At 43.4% G+C, this 20,495-nt stretch overlaps 1 protein-coding gene across 6 annotated transcripts in view; it reads left to right on the plus strand.

The window, feature by feature from the left end:
* Positions 1 to 20,495, plus strand: part of FBXW2 (F-box and WD repeat domain containing 2) — a 34,437-nt gene that overhangs the window by 7,369 nt on the left and 6,573 nt on the right. For 4 of the 6 annotated variants that reach the window (XM_060410790.1, XM_004003970.5, XM_042242789.1 and 1 more), the window contains exons 4-7: positions 8,805 to 8,999; positions 10,970 to 11,103; positions 15,267 to 15,353; positions 15,971 to 16,140. In XM_060410790.1, coding sequence (XP_060266773.1) covers positions 8,805 to 8,999; positions 10,970 to 11,103; positions 15,267 to 15,353; positions 15,971 to 16,140 — 586 coding nt within the window. The remainder of the gene's footprint in view (positions 1 to 8,804; positions 9,000 to 10,969; positions 11,104 to 15,266; positions 15,354 to 15,970; positions 16,141 to 20,495) is intronic. The other 2 variants (XM_060410791.1, XM_042242788.1) reach the window with 1 other exon arrangement.

Genomic DNA, 20,495 nt, shown 5'->3' on the forward strand with positions numbered 1-20,495 from the left:
GTGTTCCTGTTTTTATGGATAGTTTTGTCTGTGTTATTGTTTCCCTTTGGATTATTCATTTGAGGCAGAAGCCTCAGAGCAGAGTCACCAGATCCCGAAGCTTGAATGCCTTTGTAGCCCCTCTTAGTGTCCTTTCCAGATGCATTGAGTTGATGCTGTGCCCACAGCCAAGTCTAAGGTGAACCTGCCTCTCCCTCAGAATCCCACCACACTCAGTTTAATATTTTTAAGAGAGGTATGGTTTCTGAAGACTGTTTTAAAATTGAATTTCTTTATTCATTGAGGATGTCCATTTTCTTATGTGGTGACATTCTCTGAAATGCTCAACACTGTCAGTTTTATAAAATAAACATTTAAGATATTTCATGGTTTTGCTTGTCATCATGAGATTACTCCATGCTCATATTATTTTCCCTGTCCTATTAAAAGCCTGATTATTGGAACAGCGTCATCTGCTCTTCTGCGCGTCGATGTGCTTAGCCACCTGTGGTGATGACTGTCAGCAATCTTTTTGCCTCATAATCACTGGCAGGTCTTTGTTTCTCTTTTAAGATTAAGATGCCATATTGCCTTTAAACTTGCCACTTACTCACACTTGGATCAATACTGGCAGTTGACTCATTTTCAGAACTAGCTCCAGCTTTTTTTTTTTTTTTAATGTCTTGTTAAAGTTCACTTTTGAAATTCAATAAAACCTCAGTTACTTGGCCCAGAGGTGAATGGAATACATTCACTGAATTCCCTAATCACCTGGGAGGTTAATATCTACAGATGACTGTGGACGCAACCCTGCATTTTATGATTATTCTCCAGGTGAGTCTGTATGCTATCTTATTTTTAGTATGATTAAATTCACGGGCTTTGCTTATGGAAAAGTATGCTGTTGAAAACAATTCAAAGCATTTGTTTAACGCAGCATTCCTGAGACTGTTACTAGCAAGAAATATTTTTCATGGAATTAAATGTGTTCGTATCACCTTGTCACTTAAGAGCTTGTTTTTTGACTGTTGTTCAATTGGGAAATTCTGAATTTGGCAGTAAATTTAGTGACTCAGATTAGCCCTTAAGCAAGCAGTGGAACAGTATTACCGAAAGGATTAATAATGCTAACATTAGCATGGTATAGATTGTGTGGTTGTATAAGATTGCACGTCAGTTCAGAATTTCAGAAATTCTGCTCATTTCTGAAATGGTAAGAAAGGAACCTATTGTGCTTTGTGCTGTTCAGTAGATATTTATTTCTAAAATGCCTACTGTGCGACAGGCAGCGCAAGCATGCGTAGCTGAATTAGAATTGTTCTTTCCTCAAAGAATGTACATGCTGTGATCAGGAAGGTAACCTGATTGAGTGAAAGAAAGTCTCTGTGTGAATGGTGACTAATAAGGAAACACTGACATGGGGAGCTGCTGCTCTACTGTAGTAGATAATTCTCGTGTGGAATTCAGACTCAGAATTGTCAGATCTGACTTTTCAGGAGTCTAGGTTTTTGTGAAATAGCCTCATTTTTTACAAAAAAGTATTATTCAAATTTTTAAAATATTGTGGTTGGATCATATTCAACCTATAAATGGCTATATTGTGATCTCTGCCTTACAGGCAGGGAAATGAGACAAACAAGAGCAATAAAGGAGATATGATCAGATGATGTATTTAACTAGTTTTGTTGTGGGGAATATTTCACGTTATGTACAGATGTCAAATCGTTACATTATACACCTAGAATTAATACAGTGTTGTCTGTCAGTTATATCGTAATTAAAAGAGAGACCAACCAAAAAAATGATGTGGTTGGACTGTATGAGGAAAATAAAATTATGTGGTTGTTCAAAAGAAGGGATGGTTTCTTCATTTGAGAAAGCAGAGTAGTGTTTATGTGGGGTCTTGAAGAATGTATACATTTTGGAGATTTGATATACACAGTCAGGGTTTTCCAGTAAGAGGAGAAGCATTCTAAAGGCATGGAAAGGTCCAAGCATGGCGGAGGAGAATACCAAAATCTTGGAATATGATCAGGGACTCTAAGACTCTTAGAATGTGATCTGAAGAAATAGGTTTGGGCTGGAATGCCGTGAACATGTATTTGGACAGTTTTCTGTGAACTCTGAATGATTTTTGAGCAGAAAGTCAGGTTCAGAGCCTTCCACTTCAAAGAAACTATGTTTCTTGTTTCTGTCAGACTTGGGTCCTCTTTTTACAAGATTTTACAATATCCCCCTATCATGAATTAAAAGTCATGGAAGCAGCTTATCTATACATACCCATTTTAGAAATCAATGTAACAGCCAAAGTCTGACCTAGAGGAGCAATTAGAGAACTGTAATTCACAGTAACATTGAAGACATGCTCAACCGCGGCCGTTCCAGAAGGTGGTAAGGAGGTGTCTGCACCGCATCATGTACTGTCATTGTGAGCATGGGAGCTGTGACTGTAGAGGGTTGCATTTGTGTCACAGATACCATCCACGACTTTATCTTTTCAAATGAGGAAAAGCTCTTAGCAGAGTCCCCAGGAAAGGACATCTTTCCTCAGTTTATCTGATGGTTATACTCACAGAAAATTAAGCACACAGTTAACCCTCTCGTTTGCTTTGTAAAACAGCAAAAATTGGGCTCAGGCAACTAAGAGTAAGCCTTACACTTAGGAATGCCCGGCAGGACCTTCGAGATGCCATGCAGAGCACGGGCGACTCTCTCTGTGCCCTGCAGACGCTACCGTGTGTCCAGTGTCCCTGGGCTCTGCCGAGCGGAGGCCAGTGATGTCCTCGCTGTGACAGTGAAGCCACCCTGCCGTTTCTAAAGTGTCCCCCAGAAGATATTAACTCTTCTGATACCTTTTAACAGATCTCGAGCTTCCAAATTAAACTACTAGTCTGTTGCAGTTCAGATGAGTTCAAATAGGTCTAGATACAGGATACTAAGGGTAGAGATTTTTGAAAGTAGCAGTTGAATGGAAGAGCAGCTATTGAAACAGAAATGACAGGATTTGGCAGTGAATTGGGTATATGGCAAGGAATAGGGATATTTCAAAGATGACCGAAGTCTTCTAGCTGCGTGTATGAATGCGAAGGTAGCACTAGTGAAAGAATAGAAACAGGACAAAGTCAAGAGGATGGATGGAGTTCAGTGTGGGATGAACTGAATCTGGTTGGATGTGAAGTGGAGATTCCCGTAATATCTGCAAATGCAGGGTAAGAGCTTTCGAGAGTGCTCACGGCTAGAGGGAATGATTTAGGAGTTAGTCACATCATAACTGTGGCTGCAGGTGAAATTTTAAAAGGAGATGGAGAGAAGAGAAAGAATGCACAGTGTAGGGTGGATTGGGGAGAGGCAAAGAGACAGAAGGGTAGTAGGGTTTTAAAAGGAGAATCAAAGTTGCCTGTCTTAAAGAGGCACTGCTGCTGCTGCTAAGTCACTTTGGTCGTGTCCGACTCTGTGCGACCCCATAGACGGCAGCCCACCACGCTCCGCCGTCCCTGGGATTCTCCAGGCAAGAACACTGGAGTGGGTTGCCATTTCCTTCTCTAGTGCATGAAAGTGAAAAGTGAAAGTGAAGTCACTCAGTCGTGTCTGACTCTTGGCAACCCCATGGACCACAGCCTACCAGGCTCCTCCGTCCATGGGATTTTCCAGGCAAGAGTACTGGAGTGGGGTGCCATCACCTTCTCCGAAAGAGGCACTAGTAAATGTTTATTCAGTTGGTTAACAGAGTCAAATGACTCAGGTGGTTTGAGAGCTGAGATCTGATTCTACCGGTTAAATATTTAAACTTAGCTTGATAAGATAGTTTACCCTGTTTGCATTGCAGCTCATTTTTCTGCTCACCTCTGTTGAATTACCCGTGTCTGTAATTATTGTTTTCCCCCTGTTCTCTGAATTGAGAGGGCTTTTTCCCCCTTTCATGTAATGAAAAATAGTCTACATTCAGTTATTTCACTTTCCTCTCTACACAGTGTCATTGATGACCTCTTTGAAAACATGTTGGGTTGGTCAGCACAGCAAATGAGAGTCTATGAAGAAGGTTGACGCAAAGCAAGAGAGGGTGGAATAATGGCTCCTAAAGGCTTAGCAGTTGAAGTTAGGCTTATGCCTTGTAAAACGGAGTGCAGCCCAGCCTGATTGTTCTCTGATATTTATTATGGTGTGAAATTGAACGGCCTAATGTTTTCCTCTATAACATTGGATAATCTCCTCCCCCTCCTTTTTTTTTTAACAAATTGTGGGAAAATAGAAGATTTACCATTTTAACCATTTTAAATGCACGGTTCAGTGCCATTAAGTACATTCTTGTTGTTGCACAGACATCGCCACCGTCAGTCTCCAGAATTCTCTGCATCTTCTCAAAGTGAAATCGTATTCATTAATCACTGACACCTCTCTCCTCCCACAGCCCCAGGCAACCACCATGCTACTTTCTCTGAATGTGAGCGCTCTAGGTACCTCTTGGGTGGACTCTGAGCAGCATTTGCTCTTTTGTGACCGACTTTATGTCGCTTAGCATGATGTCTCCGTGGTTCCTCCGTGTGGTTGCCTGTGTCAGAGTTTCCTTCCTTTTTGAGGCTGAATAGTAACCCTTTGACGGATAGGCCACGTTTGGTGTGTCCTCCGTCCTGGTTTACAAGTGGCCTTCCTGCTTCCGGCTTTGGCTTTGCTCCCCTTCCCGTCTCTTCCGGTGATGCTGCCGCGGAGGTCTTTCAGAAATGCAGATGAGGTCCTGGTTGAGCGCCCTCCCTACGCAGTTCGCCATCCTGACCTTTCCCACGACTTCCCAGTCACACTGAACTGTTGTCAGGGTGTTTGAGGCAGTGCCTTTTGACAAGCATTGCCAGTAATTCCTACATAGTTTTCATTAATAGAATGGGTTCAAGGAGTTCTTTATGAATCGACCCTAATGTGTGTTCACGTATGTTTCTGTAATAAATAGAGGTATTTAATAGGTACTTAAATAGTTACATTCCCGGGATTGGTAAACCACAAACCACAGGGGCCAGAGCCAGCAGAGTGGGGTAATTGCCCCAGAGACTGTGGCTCAAGAAGACTAATACATTTTACTGTCCAGTCTTTTACAGAAAAAGTTTGGCTGAGCTCTGGCGTATACAGTTGATATTTTATTTTATTTTTTGGGGAGAGAGTGCTGATCACTTTATTCATCCTTTAGATTTCAACTTGTTAATATTGAAAAAAAATTTTAATTTTGTAGGGTATTTATTCTTATTTATCTATTTTTGATGGTGCCATGTGGCATGTGAGGTCTTAGTTCCCTGACCAGTGATTAACCCGTGCCACTGGCATTGGGAGCTTGGAGTCTTAACCACTGGACCACCAGGGAAGTCCCAAGTTTGGGTATTTTTTAAGCCATGAAATTCCTTCTTCAAACAGTCCTACACCAAGGCCTGGCTTCACACCGCAAATCAGAGTGTGTAGTGTGGAGGCGAGTGTGCCATCTCCTAGGGCGTGTTTGTGGAAGCCCTTGACGCTGAGGAGCGCAGCCGTGAACCCAGCGGAACCTCATCTGGGGTGCTGTCTCCTTTCGTCCCCTCCTCGGATTTGCTGTGGGCTTTTGTGCTGCCCACCACTTTACTGAGTTGTTACTGCTTGTTTAGCCTTTCTGTCTTCCTTGGAAGACCAAGCATCATAAGAGCAGGATCCCTGCCTGCCGGGGTCCAGCCCCGGTGGATCCAGGGTAATTTGAAGCGGAGACGGCATGGCATCTTAGAAAGAATTATTTAACTAGAAATATAAGGGAGATTAGGAAGAAATAGTATAGTGGGGAATTTAGTGGAGAAAGAGGCTGAATAACTTGGTTTACGTGGAAAACCATAAAGTTCCAGACTAGGAACTTGCACCGTCTGCGTTGGGCCACCGGCGCCCGCTTGAGTATTGGGAGTGCCTCGCCTTGGGCTCCCTCTCTCACGGATCTTAGAAGCTGGGGCAAGTAAGTAGACATGGCGAGCCTCCCCGCTCCAGATGGGAATTCAGCCAGAAAAGGAGAGGAGAACAGACCACACGGGGAAAACCAGAACAGTGACTGACCCATCCTCTATTGTTGCAAAGGCTTTTTATACCTTTTTTTTGTACATAGAGATCAATGGGTAATATAAAATTAGGCAGCGTCAGCAGCCCTGACTCTTATTGAGACCAGGCTCTCTCTCTGCATACCTAGTTGTGTACACAAGTCTTATGTGATTTACATCATCTTCTGGCCAGAAGGCCAATTAACATTTTACAGCCCTTTTGCTGATAAGGGTTTGTCAACCAGAAGACTTATTTGCCTTAACAGTGGTGTTCTTCCCAAAGTCTGGTGCCACTCTCAGAAAGCACTGAATAAAGTTACATTGTTACATAGCAAAGACACAATAATTTATAATGATGAAAGAAGTACAGTGATTTATAACAAAGAGAAAAGTAATTAGCTCAAAAGTCTAGTGTTGCTAACATCAAAACTACTATATTCCTATTTCTGCATTCCAATTACATTGATTAATATCCTCCCAGGTGCCTAAAAGATAAAGGATATGGAAGCCTGGCAGCAGTCAAACTCTTCACCAAACTAATTCTTAGCTCTAAAAGGCTCTGTATCTTTAAGATGTTTTGAGCTTTGTGCCGCTCACGGTTGGGGGCTGTAAACAATCCACGAATTTGAGCTGAAACGTTCTTTTCATATGCAGGAGAGTGTTAACTGGAGCTCTGAATTAACTCTTTCCAGAGAAAAGGTGGTAATGTCAGAAGAGTATAGTATAGCAGACGGTAAACAGACAGGTTTTGGCTTCGGGGTAGATGCTGAGGAAAACCCAGGGGGAACCCCTGAAGCCTGCCGTGCCTTGCCCCTCAGGCCCCTCCGCATGGCCTTGTCATGGTGGGGTCTCCCGTGCCGGCCCCCGGCACCCACCGGGCACGAAAGTTCTCTGAAACGGGTTGGATGAGTGAAGACGACTCTGTGACACACTGGCCGTAAATCAGAGCCGAGCTCAGCTAGGGCCAGGTGTGTTTCCTCTCCCTGCTTCAGCTTCCTAGAAATAGAGCCACAAAATGTTGACTCTGCCAAAAATCTGAGAGGACCTTAAAGGTTATCTGGACCTGTGCTGTCCATTGTGGTAGCCACTCACCACACCTGAGATACGGCTAGCTCAAACTGAGATGTGAAACAGGAAATGCTTGCTGGATTTTGAAGACTTAGGATGTGAACCATTTCATTAATAAATTTCTATATTGATTACGTTAGCGGATAATGTTTTTTTTTTTGGCGTACTGAGTTTAAAATTATTTCCCCTTTTTTGTACTTCTTAAAGTAAATATTAGAAAAATTTTCATTGCGTATGTGGCTTGCCTTATCTTTCTATCGGATAGGATTGTTCTTAGCTCATTGGTGCTCAGTGCATTGCCAGTAAGTTCACCTGGCAAGTTTTCCTGATTAGTGGCTCTTGCCTCAGATGTTCTGAGTTAGAATCTCTGAAGATAAGCCCTAGCATGTATGTCTTGATAAAGCTCTCCAGTTGATTCTGATGCCTTATGCCATTGAGAACCACTAGCCAAGTCTCACCTTTCATTTTCTAGAAAGGAAACTGAATCCCTAATTAGTACAGTGACAACAAATAGAGCCTTCATTCGAGTAGGCTCTCAGATGGATTTCCCAGGCCGAAATTTCTGCTCTGCTCTTTCATAACTGATAGATATTTTTCCGTTGTCTCAAACAGTGGCTCTTGATCAGTCCTTAAAGGTGGAATTGTGGCTGGCTTTATTTAGTCATTTAAGCTTTTGGAAAACTGATCAGTTGGTGCTTTCCCAAGATACCATGTCCTTATTACAGGAATTAAATTTATGTATCTTCAAAATGACTTTCTCTTTGTTAATTCTTAATATTTTATAAAGATAAATTGTGAAACATGAATTAATCATTAGGATTTTAAATGTGATTTCCCCAGTGGCTCAGTGGTAAAGAATCTGCAGTGCAGGAGACATGGGTTCGATCCCTGGTTCTGCAAAGTCCCCCGGAGGAGGAAATGGCAACCCACTCCAGTATTCTTGCCTGGGAAATGCCATGGACAGAGGAGCCTGGTGGGCTACAGTCCATGGGGCCACAAAGAGTTAGACATGACTTGGTTACTAAGCAGTAGTGTTGTGAATTGTTACGCAATTTTCATCAGAGGCAGAAGTAAAACCTGCCTTTTATCTTGCATAATCTTAAGAGACTTTACAAACTCTTTGCTGAATTGTTGTGAATGTCTGGGAATAGTTTATGTCTTGTTTTCTTTGAAGCTCCTTCACACATTTTGGGATGGCTCAAGAAATTAGCAGTTAGCCTTTATAGAAGTTAACCAGTGATCGATCGGGGCTTGTCTTTGACTTGCCTTAGAGTGGAACATGTTCCAGCCTACAGCCTTACTATTTCAGCGTTCTTTGTTTGTTCAGAGTTGTTGGATAACGGACAGGCAGGCAAGTGTATACATGCAGTGATAGGTAATTCCCATCGTTTTAAGCTTAAGTCAGAGAGAGCTTATGATAGCCAGAGATTTAGGAAAGTTTATAAGTGGACGCACCAAGGGATGCGCCAGTCTAACATGGCTCTATAACCTGGAACATTTAGGGAAAAGGAGTAAACCAAGGCTTGGAGTCGGTCCCAGGGCTGCTAGCACTGTTTTGGCGACGCAGAACAGGCTATGTTCCTCTCTCTGCTTTGGTTTTCCCTAGCTATAAAGTGGGAGTGCTGGAGGAAGTTAAGGTTCTCCTTTAAGGATGCCATCTTTGGGGACTGATGTTACTTCCTTAGTGTTTGTCTTCTTATTAACCTCCCTGTTTTTCTCTTGAAGGGTCAGATGACTTGTCTGCAAAACTGTGGGATGTGAGCACAGGGCAATGTGTTTATGGCATCCAGACCCACACTTGTGCTGCGGTGAAATTTGATGAGCAGAAGCTTGTGACAGGCTCCTTTGACAACACTGTGGCCTGCTGGGAGTGGAGTTCCGGAGCCAGGACCCAGCACTTCCGGGGGCACACGGGGGCGGGTGGGTCGCCTTTCTTCAAGGCTTTCCACAGTTACTTTAACCACATTGCTTAAAACCAGGGGCCAAGAATGTGATCCCTCTTTTGTTTTGGGTTTTTTTTTTTTTAATTTAATCAGTCATTCCCCCTACATTTTCAGTCAGTACAGTTAATCCCTTTATTCAGGTTATTCTTACAATTTTACCTCGAATTTTGCTTTCCTTGGCCCATTTTTTAACTAGTAATGCCTTTATACCCTTAGGCTAGGAGAGGCAGTTCTTCTTTTCTTCTGTCTCATTTATTTCCTGTTTGCATAGTCGGTCCCCTTTGTTTTGATCAAATTCCATACCTCCAAATTGAGTAAATGTAAATTTAGTCCACTTTATTTGTAGAATTAGGACTGGAAATCCTTAGTAGTGACTACACAGATTACATCAAATTGGAGCTTGGTTGATGTTAATCTCACTGCTGAGAGACAAGATGAAAAGGAGATAGCTGCATATTTCCTGATGAGGTTGCAGCAGCCTTGGTCTGTAAGCTGGTCATCTGAATGAAGCCTTTTGACCAGAGCGTCTCCTCTGGCACATCGTATCCTGGAGCGTTGTGTAGAAATTGTGTGATCGCGTTCCCTTCTCCTCCCCCGCCCCCCATTACCCGCTGCATTCGCCTCTGAGAGTCACAGTCTGTGCTCTTGAGCATCACATTTACGAGCGCCTTCCTGGACACCCTGAACAGGTTGAGTTTCTCTGCTGTAGGCTTCCAGTAACCTGTGTAACACCCGTCATCCAAGTGAGTATGGTAACTGGTTCCCCACCAACCTGTCATTTCTGGAAGGGCAGGGATCCCACCTGTCTTATTCACCCTTAGGTCCTGAATTCCTTGCATGGTGCTCAGTAATTCTTTAAAGTAAATTTAGCTGTTCTGTGGCAAAAAGAAAAGCACCGTAACCCCCCGAATCTGCACCCCCATTTTGTGTGTCGTCCTGTACACGTTTCTTCAGGCTGCTGCCTCTTGTTTGTAGCAGTTACTGTTGGAAGATACATGATTTAGTGTGGAGCTTACGTATCCAGCTGAGTGCAGTATTCCACATTGTCAAGGGTCGCACCTGTTCCAGGTGATTTTACACCTGCTCAGCTTAGAGAGCCCTGTTCTAAAAAATTTCCTCCTTACTGTTCCCAAGACATTGCTGTGACTTCTCCTAACTCTGTGCCTTTGCTGTTCCCTCTACCTGCAGTATTCTCTTTCTTTTCTTGATAAACTCTACTCATCCTTCAGGGCCCACCTCCAATATCGCCTCCTCCCTGAAGTCCTCCCTGATAGCCCTGGGCAGAGTTAGTCATTCTCCTTGGTGTTTCCCTAGCAAGAGGTAAACGTTTACTTTTCTTTTGGACTTCCTTCTCCATCCCTCACTTAGTCAGAGTTCCTTAAAGAAAAGAGCAGTGTCTTCATCTCTGGGTCCCTGGTGTCCCTTTAGAGCTTGACAGGTATTTGAAAACAAGTACTTGTTATACTCAGGCACTGTTTTAGGTGCCAGGGATATAGGTCTGAAGAAAATCAGACGGTTTGAGAGAATGGCTCAGTCTGAACTTAAGACCTTTGCTTTGTTTTTCTCATTACACTGCCTTTTCCTGAGTGTGAATACTCTTGACATTTTATCTTACTGCAATAAACAGTACAAATCTCGGTAGGTCCACCTGTTTTTCTTCTCCATCCTGAGAAGAAATGCCAGGATCTCCTACACTTGTTTGACTCTGAAGCTAGCACAAATATGAGAGACTTAGGATAATAAGCTATAATAAGAATTTTGAAATGGGTATTTATTTATTTATTTTTTTTTAGGAAAAAAATGCTAGTTGAGAAAGCACCCTTCTTACAGTAGTTCTGGTTAAGAAATTACATAATTGGGCAGCTAGGAAGAATAAGTGTTACTGACTCTTACACATGACCTGCAGGCAAAGGCGTGTGTTAACTTGGTGTGTGTTGTGTATACTAGTGTTCAGTGTCGACTACAATGACGAGCTGGACATCTTGGTGAGTGGCTCTGCAGACTTCACTGTGAAGGTGTGGGCTCTGTCTGCTGGGACCTGCCTGAACACGCTCACCGGGCACACAGAGTGGGTCACCAAGGTAAGAAGACTCGCTGATGCTGACATCGCTCTTGCCGAGGGTGGGGAAGCTGCGGGCGGGTTGGAGGATGGCAGACACTGACTTGTAAGTGGCAGATGAGTCATAAGATGGAGCAGATGCAACCCCAAGGCATGATGGCGTACAGCAGTGACCAGCATGTGAAAGACGCTCGGTAAGTTAGTGAACGAGCGGCTGTGGACATGGGAGGATGCTCGCAGTATATTAGGTGGACAGAGCGGGTGAGTAAAACAGGTTATATGAAAAGCTACGTAGAGTATGATGATAGTTTCTGAATGTGTTTTTGCACCGAAATGTTGAAGGTGATTATTTCTTGTGAAGTTGTAAGTACCTTTTTCCCTTTAGGATAAGCACGTTTCTTTTTAAATCAGAAAAGCAATTTTCATTTTGAAAAAGAAAGCTCTTGCTGGAAGTGGAACAGAGAGAAATGTGCAGGCTCTCTGAAACACCACTGTGCTGGTCTCTAGCCACTTTTCTTCAGCGTGTAATGGGAAGTTGCAGCCAGAGCAGCAGCAGGAGAAAAGGCATCCGTGTGGGAAAGGAAGAGGCAGAACTCTCCGGATTTGCGAATGCATGATAATACTTTGGTGACGGCATCAGAAATCTGGTAGAGCTAAAACATGTAACATTGCAGGATATAAAATCTGTATACAAAATCTGTTGCATTTCTGTACACTAATAAAGAACTATCAGAAAAAGAAGTAAAGAAAAAACAGTCCCATGTACAGTTGCATCAAAAAGAATGAAATACCCTGGGAATAAATTTAATCAGTATATAACGGAAAGACCTGTGTATTGAAAACCATGAGACTTTAATGAAGGAAACTGAAGTAGACAAATAAATGGAGAGTTGCTTCATGCTCACAGATTTGAACAATCAAATGTCCATACTTTCCAAAGCAACCTATAGATTCAGTGCAGTCTGCATCAAAGTTCCAATGGTATGTTTCAAGGAAATTAGACACATAGTCCTAAAATTCATATGCAACCATGGAAAAAAAAAAAAAACAAACCCTTGAAAAGGCACAGAGCTGCAGGCATCACACTTTCAAACTATGTGACAAAGATACAGTAATTAAAGCAATGTGATGTCAGCAGAACAGACCCTGAGATCAATGGAACAGAATTAAGAGCCCAGAAATAAACCCTTGTGTCCATGGTCAATTCATTTATGACAAAGGAGCCAAGAATATATGATGGAGAACGGACAGTCTCTTCCATAAATTTTGTTGGGAAAACTGAAAAGCCACATCAAAAGAATGAAACTGAACTACTGTTTTAAACGGTACATAGAAATTAACTCAAAATTGATTAAAGACTTAACACCTGAAATCAAAACTAGAAGAAAACATAGTGAACATCTTGACATAGGTTTTGGCTGTGATTTTTTGAATCTGGCAACAAAAGCAAGAATAAAGCAAGCATCATACTAAAAAGCTTCTGCACAGCAAAATAAGCCATCAACAAAATTAAGAGGCAACCTACTGAATGGGAGAAAATATTTACAAATCATAGGTCATGGGCTAATATCCAAAATATGTAAATCATACAACTTAAGAGCAAAAAACCCAACAGTCTAATTAAAAAATGGGCAGAAGATCTGAACAGACATTTTCCCAAAGATGGATAGATAAATGAAAGCAGCGACTTACAAGTAAATGAAAAGATGTTCAACATAGTCATCAGGATGATGCAAATGTGAATTGGAACCAAAATGAGATACCACCTCATACTGGTTGGAATGGCTGTTACCAAAAAGACAAGAAATAGCACATTGTTGGTGAGGTTGTGGAGAAAAAAGGAACTTTGTTCACTTCTAGGGGAATGTAAATTGGTGCAGCCACTGTGAAAAATTCATGAGAAATAGAACTTCCACGTGACCCAGCAGTTCCCCTTCTGGGTATCTATCCAAAGAAATTGGAAAACTCAGAAAGATGCATGCGTGCCCATGTTCATTGCAGTATTATCTGTAATAGTCCAGATGCAGAACCAACCAGAGTGTTCATTGATGGATGGATGGATATGTATATTGAAATGTTATGTAGCCATAAAAAGTGAAATCTTACGATTTATGATAACGTGGATGGACCTCAAGGACATTACGCTGAGTGAAATAAGTCAAAGGCAAATACCTTTAAGTCTCTTAAAAGTGAACTGTACGGAAGAAGGGGGAAGCCAAGTTCATAGATACAGAGAACAGATTGGTGGCTGTCAGAAGCAGAGGGTGGAATGTGGTGAGTGGGAGACATGGGTAAACTGGTTTTTGCTTTTTTAATGTGAAGAAAGAGCAGGAGGGAGGGAGGAAGAAGGAGAAAATCTTACAAGAAGTGAAACAAAAATTTACAGCATCTTTTAAAGAATATTGTGATATCTTCTAGTTTTAAAGAGTTGCTGTGAATATCAAAAGCCATGTTAATGGAAATGCCACGGAGAGACACTGTTCCTGAGCCTATCATGCTGTTCTTTGAGGGGCTGTATATATCAGTGAGCAAAGTAGACCCAGGCCTAACACGAGTGTTAGTCTAGTAGGGGAAATAGTTATTAGTCTATAATTTCGCAAATAAACACATAATCACAAATTGGGAGGAAGAGTGTAGTGTTCTCCGAGAAAGTCTAGGAAGGTGTCTGGTTTAGTTTGATTGAGGGAAAGCTTTTAGAAAAGGTGCCAAATATGAAGAATGAATTGGAGGTAGCTGTGTAAAGAGCAGAGGAGTGTTTCAGAGGGTGCAGTGTGTGAGAGGCCCTGGGGTGGGAAAGAACCCAGAACTTTTGATAACCTGATGCCCTGGAAGATGAGCGGAGCTGAGCTGCAGTTGGGGGAGGTGTGGGAGCAGGGGCGTCTGGTGTGCTTTACTAGACCCTATTAAGGGTTTTATATGATTCTGAGTGTAGTAGCAAGCAATCGATGAGTTCTGAGCAAGAGTCTGGTGTGATTGATGTTTTAAGAAGATAATTGCTGAGTGAAAAAATGAATTTGAGTGCGGCACTAATGGGGCACAAGTGGATGCTCGGTGGCCAGTTAGAGACCCCTGGCTTGGACTTGGGTGGTGCCAGGGAGAGAGAAGGGCACATGCGGAAGCTGTCTTTGAGGCAAAGCCAGCTGAGCTTACGAGGACAAAGGAAGATGGCTAGTGGCTTTTAGACCGGGTGGGGCGGGTGACTGTGTGGGGAGACCAGTAATAGCACCGAACTGCACACTGGAAAATGGTTGCGATTCTGCATCTTATGTTCTGTGTATTTTACCACAGTTAAAAACTGGAAAGAAAACCTGTACTGGGCACATTCAGTTTTAAGTAGAAAAGTTACATAAGGCAATTTAGTGTTAGTTAAAGAACAGTGGATTTGGGGCTAGGACCTGGCTATAATGTCTTAGACAAGTGACTCTTCCCTTCAGGGCCAGAGTCTCATCGTCTGCTCATGTTCTTGTGAACATTAATTGAGGTGATGGGGCAGCTCCCCACAAGTTTCATTTGTATCTGCAACCCAGGCTTCTGAGGGAGTGAGCCTGGCCTCCCTTCTCACCTGATGCTGATTTAATGCTAAAATAACCAGAACCTAGTGTTTACAGATTATCCCAAGTGCTCATGGAATTTTAGCTTCTATTAGACTTATTTTCATTTTTTATTTCATTTTCAGTGCGATTATCTGAGATAATAGGTGCCCCAACTTCTGTTTTTAAAGATGAGGAAACAGGTGAAGAATTTAGATGGTCCCGCCCAAGGTTGCAGAGTCAGCATATGACAGATTCTGGTCGCAAGTAGAGTGTCTTTTCTCTTTATGACGCATGTACTTATGAAAACAGGTCATTTGTACCTATTAATGTGTATGGATTTTTTTATTTCCTATTCTTTATCATTTTATGACCTCACATCTTATGATTTAAAAAATCAGTCCTAATGTTTGCTTCCAGACCAAAGCTGAGAGTAAATGCTGCCAATATTAGACACTTTTGGATCCTGCTGGTAGCCTAGAGAATCTGCTTATAATAAAACTCTTAGTAAGGGTTAACTTGAGTTCTAGTTAACGTAGAGTTATAGATTACCCACATACCATATCATTTCGAGCTCTTTTTCATATTTTACTTAAAAGGGATGTATATAGTACTAAAAGTGTCTTTCTATAACATGGATATGTATTATTTCTAGGTGGTCTTGCAGAAGTGCAAAGTCAGGTCTCTCTTGCACAGCCCTGGAGACTACATCCTCTTAAGTGCAGACAAATATGAGATCAAGGTGAGGTTTTTTTCCTCGATTAATTTGCTTCATGAACGAGTGTGGCACAGGGAAACATTTCAAGGGAGGCAGGGAAGTCTTCGGTCTAAGCCCTCCTAGACCCGTTGGAAAGAGAATGGATTCATTTTCTCTGTGTTCTAGGCAGTTTCTAACTCTGATTTATAAATGAAGGGGGAAAATCCACAGAAATTTATCTTCACTGCGTGCTTACCATTTTCTTAAGACATAGATCTCCTGCCCTCCTCCATTCTTAGATCTGCAGTATGAAAACATAAATATTTATTAGTATAATAATAAAAGCAATTTGCAAAAAGTTTACATAGCACTCTGACATATATTTTTGTTGTATCTTCTAAAATGTTCCATATGGTAGGCACTATCTATCTTCATGGCAGGAACTCGGGTTTAGAAGAGGTTGAATATTTTACCCAAGATTACACAACACATAGGTGCCAGATAAGAATTTGAACCCCCCTGCCTCAGCTGTAAAGCCTGTGGTGTTTCCAGTTCACTTCACTTTATTTCTGACTTAAGCAAACACAAGCCACATTGTTTAAAAACAGGTTTTTCTCTGGTGATGTGACCTATCATCTTTCCTAATTTTCTTTTATCTGTAGATTTGGCCAATTGGGAGAGAAATTAACTGTAAGTGCTTAAAGACTTTGTCTGTCTCTGAGGATAGAAGTATCTGCCTGCAGCCAAGACTCCATTTCGACGGCAAATATATCGTCTGTAGCTCGGCGCTGGGCCTCTATCAGTGGGACTTTGCCAGTTACGATATTCTCAGGTAATACTTCCTGGGCCCTTACCGTTAGTAGGCTGTTGCAGTTTAATAATAAAGACAAAACAGTATTTGGAGAAACTAGTTAATAACATGCTTTGGGGAAATGTTTACTCACATCAGCTGTGAATGATTCTGTGCTGAAAATCTCACACAAAAATATTTTAAAGGCAGTAATTAAGTTAGATCGAGTTATGTGTTAGACTGTAGAGACTCAGCTTCGCTTAGTCCCTCTTCTTAGGTGCTGTAAGGCAGGAATTAAGTTAGAACGAGTTACGTGTTAGACTGTAGAGACTCAGCTTCTAGTCCCTCTTGTTAGGTGCTGTGTGCTCAGTCGCATCTGACTCTTGAGACCCCATGGACCGTAGCCCACCGGGCTCCTCTGTCTGTGGAATTCTCCAGGCAGGAATTCTGAAGTGGGCTGCCATTTCCTTCTCCGAGGGATCTTCCCCACCCAGGGGTCAAACCCGCGGCCCTTGAGTCTTCTGCACAGGCGGGTGGATTTTCGCCACTGCACCACCAGACAAGCCCAGTCCCGCTTCTTAACTCAGAGCTAACTTCCGCTTTCCCAGTGTCTGGATTCTCCTGCCAGGTTTTCTGGAAAATGAAGAGTTTAGATGAAGAGGTCTTTCAGATTTCCTCTAGTTGTAATATGTTTAGTTCTTCGTCCTGGTCATTTTGAAACTGTGCATTGAGGAATCAAGTGGCCTTCTGTTGACTGATAGAAAGACAGAGGTGCTTAGAGAATGTCACAGCCTGTGGGCTTTCTCTCCAATGGAATAGAGGCCTAGAGACAGCTTTGTGATTCACTGCATGCCATAGACCCCTCTTGGAGATGGCGGTATATGGTAGCATATTGGAGGCTGGCGGAAGCCAGTGCTGTGTGGTAATCAAGAGAACTTACTTCGGTGATAAATAAACCTTGCTTTAAGACCTAGGTCTCTAAGTTTCTTAACCTCTCTGTGCCTCATTTGCCTCACCTGTAGAGATTAAATTAATTGCCTCTAATGAGGATCAGTCCTAAATGAAATCAGTCCTGAATATTCATTGGAAGGACTGATGCTGAAGCTCAAGCTCCAGTACTTTGGCCACATGATGGAAAGAGCTGGGAAAGATTGAAGGCAGGAGGAGAAGGGGATGACAGAGGAGGAGATGGTTGGATGGCATCACTGACTCAATGGACATGAGTTTGAGCAAACTCCAGAAGTTGATGATGGACAGGGAGGCCTGGCGTGCTGCAGTTCATGGGGTCACAAAGAGCTGGACACGGCTGAGCGACTGAACTGAGTGAGGATCTAGCTCGGGACCTGACAGTCTGTGTTATTGATACGTCTGAGAAGCCCTACATAAAGAAAGCTGTTGTACTTTGTTTAACCTACTGTACCTCACACACGTTGGCATGGTGCCCTTGCTTGGAGGAGTGCCTATTGGCAGCTCCCAGAATTCGTGTTCCATAGCATGCTTCCCTGGTGGCTCAGACGGTAAGGCGTCTGCCCGCAATGCGGGAGACCCGGGTTCGATTCCTGGGTCAGGAAGATCCCCTGGATAAGGAAATGGCAATCCACTCCAGCCTTCTTGCCTGGAAAAATCCCATGGACAGAGGGGCCTGATAGGCTATATATAGTCCATGGGGTCGCAAAGAGTCGGACACAACTGAGCAACTTCACTCACTCACTCGGCGTGCTTCAGAAAGGACTGCCTGGAGACAAAAATTGAACAGTTGGTCTTCATTGTTTTTATGTGTGACTGTTTAGAGGTCAGCTCGAATGGGATCTGATCCTGCCAGCCAGCAGCTGACCACCCGTCTTTGGTCGTAAAGTTACAGCCTCATTATTGTCTTCCTGGAGTCAGACAGACACTACTTTTTTTTTTTTTTTTTCAGATCTACATTTCTAACCAGTTAGAATTCCAAGCTATCAGAATAATTTCTAGAAATAATTGATAATTGCACACTGACAAAACAGACTGGAACAAATCCTAGAAAATATTAGTGCAAGCTCTTCATTTTACAGGTTGGGGAACTGAAGCTGAGAGAGGTTAGGGGCCTGGCCGAACATCCCACAACTCACCCTAGCCCAGCCCCCACCCACCCCTCCATCCGTCCGTCCATCCATGGCTGGATCATCCAGCAGACAGCAGCAAGCCAGAGAGAAGGAACTTTTGAAAGAACTTGATTGTTTGCAACGTAAGAAATTCAAGTACAGTTGGCCATGGGTTTTGCACCCACAGATGGAAAATTTTTTTTTAATTTTCAGAAAGTTCCCAAAAGCAGAATTTTGAATTTGCCATGCATCAGCAACTGTTTTCATAGTATTTACATTGTATCAGGTGCAAGTAACCTAGAGGTGATTTGAAATATCTGGGAGGATGTGTCTAGGTCATATGCAGATACCGCACCATTACGCCCGAAGGACGTGAGCAGCCATGCATTCTGGTATCTGAGAGGGCTGCGCAGCCAGTCCCCCCCAGAGAGCGACTGTAGTCACCATGGGAAAGTCAGATCTTTGATAGCTTACTAATGTTTTTGTTTGAATTAAAGTTTGGAAGAGAGTCGTGCTGAGGCAGGGTGGAAGAAAGGGGTCGTGATCTTTTTCATGCTTAGAGGCTAGAAAGGTTTCATTTGATCCTGCACCTGCTTTTCTCCTGTAAGAATGGCAGGTGGAGTCCAGATTCCAGATGAAGGTTCTGTTGGCTTTTGCTGTTTGGATATACCAGCTGTAACCAATAAACCTGCACAGTTGCTTGCTGCTTGCAAGTGCTAAGGTCAGGTTTTTTTCTTTTGAAAAAGGGGATATTTTATCTCTTACTCCCCTCCTCTTCCTCACATGAATAAAGCAACCTTTCTTCATGGGGTTAAACAATTCTGTGACTGTGGCCTCAGTTGTCAGTACTGGGTTGTGTTCCTTAAGCTTCGATGCTAATTAAAAAGACACAAAGCGCCAGCAGCAGCGTGTTGCTCCACAGATAGATGCGATGCGTTCTGCTGAGTGAGGCTACCTCAGTGCAGCGGGCAGGGCGCAGGCGGCGCAGCAGGGATGTCTGTCTGCAGTTCTAAAGTAATCGAAGTGCAAGGTGCTATGAGCCTGTCAAGACCTGTGTTCAGTCCTGCAGCAGGTTTGTGCTTGAGTCGTTGAAGTCAGTTTAGAGCTTCCCTAGTAGCTCAGCTGGCAAAGAATCTGCCTGCAATGCAGGAGACTCTGGTTCAGTTTCCTAGGTCGAGAAGATCCCCTGGAGAAGGGATAGGCTACTCACTACAGTATTCTTGGGCTTCCCTTGTGGCTCAGCTGATAAAGAATCCACCTGCAATGTGGGAAACCTGGGTTTGATCCCTGGGTTGGGAAGACGGCTATCCACTCTGGTATTCTGGCCTAGAGAATTCCATGGACTGTATAGTCCATGGGGTCACAAAGGAGTCCAACACAACTGAGTGACTTTGACTTTTATCCTCCCAGCCTCAAGTCTTATCCCCTAGCCATTCAGTTTTCCAAGCTCCTGATCTTTTTCTGCTTTGTCAGTGATGTGGGACTTGAGACTCTCCCGGTGTCCCCAGCCCTCTTTGACTCTGTCTTGTAGGAATTTGTATTTTCCCGTACTCCCTGCACCACTGCTCTAGGCATTAGCAGATACTTACTTACCTAAGCTGTGTGTTAGGCGCTGTGATGCACCCTGGGAACCAGCAGAAGTACTTACCAAGCTTGCAGACATGTTGAACCAGGAAAGGCTGACATTAAACAGCTGACTGCATGCAGATGTTTTAGTGGTTGGGAGAAGAGCAACATGGAATGGGGTACACTGAGACCCTGCCTAGTTTGAGAAGTAAAGGAAAGCTTCTCTGAGGAGGAGGGTCAGGCCACGCTGTTAAGGGTGGGGAGATGCACCTAGCTAAGTGCTGGGGGTGCAAGTGTGCGGTGAGGAACGTGGTAGGCCGAGCGTGCAGTCTGCTGAAAGGCCCAGAGCCCACCGGAGCCCCGCGCGCTGGAGTGACTGAAAGAAGGCCAGCATTGTAGATGGGAGTACAGTGGGTAGCCAGTGGAGGGGTTGCAAGTTTGAATCAGGTGGTAACAGGCGTAAGTTTAAGTGGGAGGTTAAATGACTGACGGGCCCAAGAGCAGAGCTGGGGAGACCAGCGGGACCCTGGGCGGTGTGCAGGCAGCAGGCGGTGTGCAGGCAGCAGGCGGTGTCCTAGGTCCGAGCTCTGGCAGTTCAGGCTGCAGCGAGTTACTCCGGAGAATTTAGGAGGTGAAACCAGTAGACCTCGGTGGTTGGACTTGTGGCTTTAGAGTTGGATGGCTGCCACATTTCCTGTCTTGAGTGGTTGGGTGAGTGAGCAAGCCAGGAAACGAAGAGAAACAGGTTTGGCT

The sequence above is a fragment of the Ovis aries genome, chromosome 2 (genome assembly GCF_016772045.2).
Source record: "Ovis aries strain OAR_USU_Benz2616 breed Rambouillet chromosome 2, ARS-UI_Ramb_v3.0, whole genome shotgun sequence".
In the NCBI taxonomy this organism is placed as follows: Eukaryota; Metazoa; Chordata; class Mammalia; order Artiodactyla; family Bovidae; genus Ovis; species Ovis aries.